This window comes from Aedes aegypti, chromosome 3 (assembly GCF_002204515.2).
Source record: "Aedes aegypti strain LVP_AGWG chromosome 3, AaegL5.0 Primary Assembly, whole genome shotgun sequence".
Lineage (NCBI taxonomy): Eukaryota > Metazoa > Arthropoda > Insecta > Diptera > Culicidae > Aedes > Aedes aegypti.
The window spans coordinates 356256690-356264815 of record NC_035109.1 but is presented as its reverse complement, the minus strand read 5'-3'; the positions used below and the strand labels follow the sequence as shown (position 1 = coordinate 356264815).

General features: G+C 39.1%; 1 protein-coding gene across 1 annotated transcript; it reads left to right on the top strand.

The window, feature by feature from the left end:
* The first annotated feature begins 254 nt into the window (after window positions 1-254).
* On the top strand, window positions 255-3186 carry LOC5571240 (trithorax group protein osa). Its single transcript, XM_021851563.1, has 2 exons — window positions 255-719; window positions 862-3186. The coding sequence occupies exons 1-2, from the start codon at window positions 653-655 to the stop codon at window positions 3129-3131; spliced, it is 2337 nt and encodes a 778-aa protein (XP_021707255.1). The 5' UTR covers window positions 255-652; the 3' UTR covers window positions 3132-3186.
* Window positions 3187-8126: the final 4940 nt, after the last annotated feature.

The following is an 8126-nucleotide window of genomic DNA, read 5'->3' as shown; positions in this document are numbered from 1 at the left end:
TTCCAATGAACATCGTTATTCCATGCGGAGCATTGTGATGAACTTGAAATGGATTAGCGAGAATAGCTTCGAAAAAGTCACGCACTGTCTGAAGCATCAGCAGCAGCGCCGGTGCTTGATAAAACAACCAACGCACGGTCACCGAAAAAACGATAACCTGTTTCTTCCGTTTGTGATGATACTATGCATAGGCAAATGAGGAACGGGGCGGGAAGACGGAACAGGTGCCAGCTGGGGAACCATAAGTCGTTCGTAAATCTGTGCAAAATACAAGTTCTTCTCGATTGTTGTCGTCTACCGCTGTGATATGCGTTTCTTCCCATCCTTTTCGTTGGTTGTTCCGAGTAGCCGAGTGAAGATCGTCGGAAACCAGTTGCTGACTCGGATGGGCTGTCCGATGAACGGTTAGTGAAGCAAACGCCCGAACAAGACATAGAGAGACAGATTCGAGCGAAGACGTCCACTAACAGTTCCCGTTCGATATCAACCACTTCATCGCTTGGACGGGATCTCGGCGATCAGTTTCTGTCGTAACATTCTTGAAGTGACTCGAGTTTTTATCGAGCCTCTTTCGAAGAGATTTGCTCGGCTATGGTGGTTTAAAGTGATCTTCTTATCGTAGAGAATCAACGCAGCAGCTTGAAACGTGAATATGCTGCTCAAGTGTAATTCGTGCATGCTAATTAGTGTTGCATTGATTGTTGGAATATGTGGTTCCGGTAAGTAGACATTGTTGTGTGGTGCAGTTCATAGCGGTAGCTTCGAAAATAATCGCGCTGAATTTCGGAGAAGTTAACGTCGTCATTTTTTTCGCACCTAATGGAGAAACCGGTTATTAATTTCAGCTTATCATACTTTCAGTTACTGCGGGTCGTGGAGAAAATAGGCGAACACATCACGATAATGATGATGATGAATTTCGGCCACAAAATGCAAGGTATGATCGTGGACGGGGTTATGGAACAACGCAAGGCCAAGTGATCCCCCAAGCAGGACTGTTAGGCGTAAATCTATTTCAAAAGGTTGCAATGGACACGGCGAATATTTTCCAATCCGTTAATCAACAAATTGGGGCCACCTTCAATCAGTTAGCCCAACCATATGGCGTAGGACAGCCATTGTTCAGTGTTGGGTTTGGAGTGAATAATGGTTATGGAAACGCGTATGGTCAACCACAAGTGCCTGGACGTCCAGGACAACCTTATGGATATCCACCTCCGCCTCACGGACCACCACCACCGCACGGACCACCTCCACCACATGGTCCACCACCGCCGCCGTATGGACGCCCACCACCGCATGGAGGTTACCAACCAAATAATCATGAGCACCATCACGAACACGGTCACCATGGTCAAAATCAAAGACCAGGATATGCCAACGGCTATGATCATGGTCATTATCCAGGAAACGGATATGGACAAGGAAACCATGGTCAAGGTGGAAATCATGGTCAAGGCGGAAGCCATGGTCAAGGAAACACCGGCGGACACGATCGGCCACAACAAGGACAAGGTCAATTCCCTCAATATCCACCAAAAAACACAGGTCCTGGAAATGGTGTCACAAATGCAGGACCAATACCTTCGTCCACGCCTGTTCCTCCCCCTCCGCCACCACCAGCTCCAGCTCCACCTCCACCAACAGTGCCAATTCAACCTGCAGTACCTGTTCCGCTCCCACCACCACCTCCTCCAAAGCCAGCTCCGGTAGCTCCAACACCGGCCCCAGCTCCATCCACCACCACTACAGAGGACATCGAGGACGTAACATATGACATCGATATTAGGGGTGAATTTGATACAAACCAGAATAGAAAAAGACGTCAGCTTATTCCCAATCTTTTCAACTCAATTGGGAACATTGTTCAAACCGGAGTCAACCTAGTAAACCCAGCCGGTAACCAACGACCCAGTCAGACACCATTATTTCCTACATTTAGTTTCGGACAAAGCCCAATCTTTGGGCAACCCACTAGTCCACAATACCAACCAGCTCAACCAGCACAATCCAACGGATTTCAAACGCAGCCTGTTACTCAGGCACCATTCAAACCTGCTCCCTCAACATTGGGTCCTAGCACACAACCCAGCGTTCCTCAAACACCACCCCCAGCTCCTCCAACGAATGCTCCACACACGCAAGCTTCTCCACTAGCACCTGCAATCCCCAGCAACGGAGAACAGCTTCCCGAACTCAACCTGCAGAATCTCGGCGGCACTGATTTTACTTGGACTCAGGAAAACATAGGCGCCCATCGGATTCGTCGAGACACCGATGCCATCTTCTTCCCGGATGACGATATCTTCGAACGTCCTCTACCAATTGCTCCCAAGCCGATCATTAACCCAGTCGTCAAACAACCTTTCACCGAATCCCAAGCTGGCAGCCAGTCCCAATCACAGAACAGCTTCGGAGGTTTCGATCAAAGTAGCGGTTCCCAATCGCAATCGCAGTCCGTACAAAACGAACTTGGTCTGTTCAACCAAAACGCAGCCGGAAGTACTTCCGGCAACATCGCAACCGATGGATCTTCCGGGCAACTAAGCGCCGCCAACACGATGCAACAAAACTTCCAGACAGCCGACTCCTCCGGAAGCAAGAACTCAGCCCAAAGCCAGTCGGCCAACTTTGACAAAAACGGAAACCTTGCTCTAACATCATCCAACGCCAACACGAACTCGATCCGCGAGAAAGACCGTTTCAAGGAACAGTCCAATTCAGGATCTTCCTCCACCTTACAAAATCAATTCGGTACAGCGTCAAACAATGCGCAAAGCAACTCGGAGACGTTCTTCGAGAATGGACTTCAAGGCAACAAAAACTCCGCCTCCAGTCAGTCACTGCAGACCAACAAGGACGGTTCCGTATCGGGATCGAGCTCGAACACGTTGAGCAATACGTTCACCGGTCCCAATGGGGAACAGGGAAGTTCTTCGTCCAGTCAGTCATCGAGCTTCAACCAGGGATTCCCCGGTAAGGGTGGAAAGGGAAATGCATCTTCCAGTGCATCATCATCGGCGTCATCCAGCTCCGGCAATGGGGGATCTTTTAGCATAAGCGGGTCGTTTTCGGGTGTTCCCCCGTTTCAGGCATTTCCCAATTTTTTCAAACAACTGAAGGGAAAGTGAACCGCTGAGCGGGTGTTTGAGAAGATAAGACAAATAAATTATATTTATACAATAATTTAGCAGCTGTTTTTTATTTCATGACAATATAATTATTCATTCATGTTTCGTGTAACCTGGTAATGAAATTTAGATTATTTGAACACAAGCCATTTTTTTCTCAGGTTACCTGATATTGAGCACTTTGAACATAAACAACTTTTCTTAAGAGTGTGATCTGTTGTATGGAATGTGTTCTAATTTTCCCTCTATTTTTTGAATTACCTCTTTGCTTCATATTCTGAACACTTAAGGTCAACAGTGACTTCAAATGCATCATAATTTAGCTGACATTTGTGAAAATTCAACTGAACTATTAACTGTTGGGTGTGCTGATATTTTTTAATTAAAACTTGTTTGGTATTGATTTTACGTAAAAGCATGGAACAACATTTTGACTCGAATGCCTAACACTGTATTCATTCTGTCTCATATTCCGAACACCTTGATTCGAATTCCTAAACTATACTAAAGTCTAAACCACCTTCGGATGTATGAGATGTACATATGACGTCGTGTATATTTCAGACATCAAAGCGAGAGAGATTATATGTTTAGTTGTCGGCTTCGTCCACGCTACGCTACCTATTAATCGCACAAGTTTCAATTTGTACATTTGGCACGTGTTTGTCGTTTACATGTTAACGCAAAACCTTACAACAGTATAATTCCTTAGTCTGGAATAACCTATACGCAAGGATCAGTCTACCAAAATATGGGTGAAGTTTACCCATAATCGCTGAAAAGTGCCCACACTCATTTTATAGGTAAACGAGGTTCTACCCATAAATGACTAAACTTACAAAACCCATTTATGGATATTTCAAGAACATAAATGTACTCATATATGGGTACTTTACTTCTTTTTTGACAAATTTAATAATTATAACAGTGAATTTCAATCATAAGGAAAACAAGTATTTATGTTTTTGGAAGTTTATTGTAAGTCACACATGAGCTGTTGAAATTAAATAATGTAAGGGAATCTGGGATAATATGCACCCTTGAGGCAAAAAGACCCACGGTATTGTTTTAGGGTGTTTGCGAAGCAATTAGAGGCGATTTAATGTTAACGGCTGGTAGTTGGGATCATCGATTTATAGTTTTACGACGAACATTTTAGGAAGAGTGTCTCAGTTCTTTTAGAATATTAGTTGAAACCCCGAAAACTCGTTTTGCTCCGATGGTGCATATTACCCTAGGCCTAGATGGTGCATGGTAACCCAGACACCTTTAAATACATAATCCAGCTCCTTCCGATAAGATAGACACAAGTCGTGGTGTTGCACATGATACGCTTTATGGTTGTAAAAGGCACTTCGCGTTGAGTGACGGATGGTGCACGGTGTGCTGGAACCCAGATAAATATTATCGAACTTGGTTGAACATCCGATTTTTCTTCATTATAAGTTAGCTTTGGATGTCAAAAAAAGCTTGCGAAATATAAAAAAAAATCTTTGAAGGCAAAAATTTTAAAATTGACGATTTTTGTATTTTTGCCCTTTTTCCATATATAGGTTTATAGGAAAAAATTAGAGTTACACTAATTTTGATGAATTTCAACGGTTAACAGATATTAAACACGATTTAATTATCAGATGTTTCAAATTGAGCATAATTTTCTACGTACACTAACACAATATGACCAGCTCATGGAAGTACGCCGAATCTAATATAAAAAAATCACTTCTTCTGAATAGCTACTCTTACTTTCTGGTAAAACTTTCCAACTTGGACAAAACCGGTGGTTTCCAACTTAGTGTTCCGTAAGCACTTTCACAATCATTCAGCATGAACTATGATGAAGATTTGTTTTCTAAAAAATGGCCTACAATTCTGTTGATTTAGGAATGCTTTAATTTAATTTAAGATGACTTAATCATTAATTGCGAAGAAAATCAAATGTTACGTAGACCATAACGTTCTCTACAGTGGTCACAAATTATTAAAGTTATTTTTATCAGGTGTCCATATTGTTTCTATACCTATGGAATTAATAATAGCTGAATCTAAATACTTGTATATTGACGTATGCGGCAGAGTTTTCAAATTAGAATATAAAATTTCTAAAATGCATTCACATAGACTACACACGGCAGTATAGGCTGTATTCATGTGCTAATGCGCAAAAGTCTTGAAAGATGGTTCACTTTAATATAATTAACAGTGAACGGCCTAATCTTAACATGGTTTTAAGCTCATCATCATACAATTTTTACACATGCATGCACATAATTATTGTTTCCTGATATCAGCAAATTAGCTGACATTTGCCTAGCTGACATTTTTAGTAAACTGAATTGCTGTTTTTCAGTGCACAATGCTGAAAAATGATTGTACCCCGTTTGGCAACAAGTCGTTTGGCATAAAGTCATTTGGCATAATTGACGTTTGGCATAATGGTCATTTGGCATAATGACCATTTGGCATAACGATTGACTTAGAATAAATATCGGAACTTTTGAAGCTTTTACCGAGCCCAAAGTAAACAATTGTGTTAGGTGATCAACAAGCGTGGTGTTCGTTCAGAGATTTTCCAAGCTACGAATGTCAAAAGTGTTGTGACATTTGAGAGCATTACTAAATAAAACTCGTGATGAGTCTGGTGGAAGATCTTTTCGAAATAATAATTTTCTCTACATCCCAGAACATAGAGTATCTTTGAGCTTGTTGCGATATACATTAGTGTGCCAATGGAATGTATGGGAAAAATGTTGCCAACGAATTTCAAAAAATGGTAGTGCTCAAAAGTTTTGTCTCCTCGAAAAAAGTCCCCATGCAAAATTTAAGCTCAATCGGACTTCATTAAGTGGACCCCCAAAGCGGTCAAAGTTTGGCTTTTTTGACCCATGAAAAATCTCCAAAATCGAAATTTCCGAAATCGATTTTTTTTTTTGATGCCAGATGTCTTAGAAATGCATGAAACGTCGAGATCTGGTGTTATTTGTAATTTTTTTTTTTTTTTTTTTTAAATCGACCTTCTGGGACTTAGTAAATTTTTGAGTTGGGGGAGTGAATTGAATTTGAAATGAACGATTTGAATTCAATTGCTGAGAAATTCAAGGCAATAGTATTGAAACATATCCTATATCATTGTTGACCACTGAAAGCATATTATATGTGATATTTCATTAGGGTGGTTCATTTACTTTCCATTACGGTGGTCCTTTTTGTTAAAAAAAAAAATTAAATAAAAAATAGAATTTTAATTGAATATTGAAGACAATAGTATTGGAACATCTCTCACATTATCGTAAGCCATTTTCTACATTTAATATGTGGTATTTTATTAGGGTGGTTCACTTATTTTCCATTAAGGTGGGCCTTTCTGTCGAAAAATCATAATTTGAATGGGATATTAAAAACAATAGTATTTTATCACCTCTTTAAAAAATCTTTATATCATCGTAGGGCATTTCCTTCATTAGATTCGTGATATTTTATTAGGGTGGCTAACTTATATTCCATTACGGTGGTCCTTTAAAAAAAATTGAGAATTTGAATGGAATAGTAAATACAAGAGTAATTAAACAGCTCCTATGTCATCGTAGGCTACTGTTAACATATAATATGTGATATTTTATTGGGGCTATTGTCCTCAGTTTTGCATAAGGGTGATCATTTAATTTGTAAATTAAAAAAAAAAATATTCTCAACAGATCTAAAAAATCAACATTGTTTGTATAGTTTTGAATCATGATTCTTCATTGGCATGCAACTCTTCGTTAAGATATTTTCATTAAGGTTTTCTTTTGAAAAGTTAAAATAAAACGTTCCAATAACAATAATCAGTGAATTCAGTGAAGCACAACTCTAACTGCCATAATCAAAATACAGATAAAAAAGGAATGAAATAATTTTTGACGTATTCAAATTATGATCAAGCTATTGATGGGCGACAATAAAGGGCAACAAAAGTGTTAAGTTTATATTTTCTAAAGAGATTCTCAGCCTTGGGCTCCTTCATTCCCGAAACAAAAGTACATTGCCTTCTGCTTGCTATAGTACACCCGATTCGGTTGTGACAACGTAGGCAATTCCAGTTTTAACAATCAGTTCTCGTTTATTCTTCAAAGATGTTACAAAGTTCTTTATAGAAATTTCGTCGGAATTTCATATGGATTTTTTCGTTGGAGTTTTCAACGGAATTTTCTTTGGAGTTTCCTTTGGAATTTTAATCGGAATTTCCTTCGAAATTCCTTTAAAATTTTTTTATTGGACTTTTCTGCGAAATTTCCTTTGAAATTTTCTACGGAATTTTCATCAAAATTGGAAATTTATCCTGAATTTGCTTCGGGATATCCTGTGGAATTTTCTTCGGTATCTTTAGAAGTGCCTTTTTGAATTTTCTGTGGTATTTCCTTCGAAATTTCCTATGAAGTGTCCTTCGGAATTTCATTCAGAACTTTTCATTGGAATTTTCTTCGAAATTTACTTCGGAGTTTCTTTTTGAGTTTCCTATTAAATTTGCTTTGGAATTTTCTTTGGAGTTTCCTTCCGAATTTCTTCTAGAGTTTGTTTCGGAATTTCCTGTGTAATTATCTTTGGAGCTTCCTCCAGAATTGTATTTGAAATATTATTTGAAATTTCTTTCGAAGCATTGGAATTTACTTTGAAATTTTCTTCGAAATTTTCTTTGGAGCTTTCTTCGGAATTTCATTTGGGATTTCTTTTGGACCTTTGAAATTTAGTGCGGAATATTCTTAAAAATTTCCTTTACAATTTTCTTTGGAATTTCTACAGAGTTTTCTTGAGAATTTCCTTACAAATTTGCTTTGGATATTCCATAGAAAATTCCTTTGAAATTTTCTACGAAATTTCCTTTTAACTTCCTTTTTTCATTGCAATTTGCTTCGGGATTTGCTTTAGAATTTTCTTTGGAATTTCCTTAGAAATTCCCTTTTGAATATGCTCTGGATATTTTTCAGAATTGTCGTCGGAATGTCTTTTGGAATGTGC

Coding starts and splice junctions, on each gene's coding strand:
- LOC5571240 (XM_021851563.1), top strand. CDS start 653: ATGCTGCTCAAGTGTAATTCGTGCATGCTAATTAGTGTTGCATTGATT. Junction 720..861: donor TGTTGGAATATGTGGTTCCG/GTAAGTAGACAT, acceptor TCATACTTTCAG/TTACTGCGGGTCGTGGAGAA.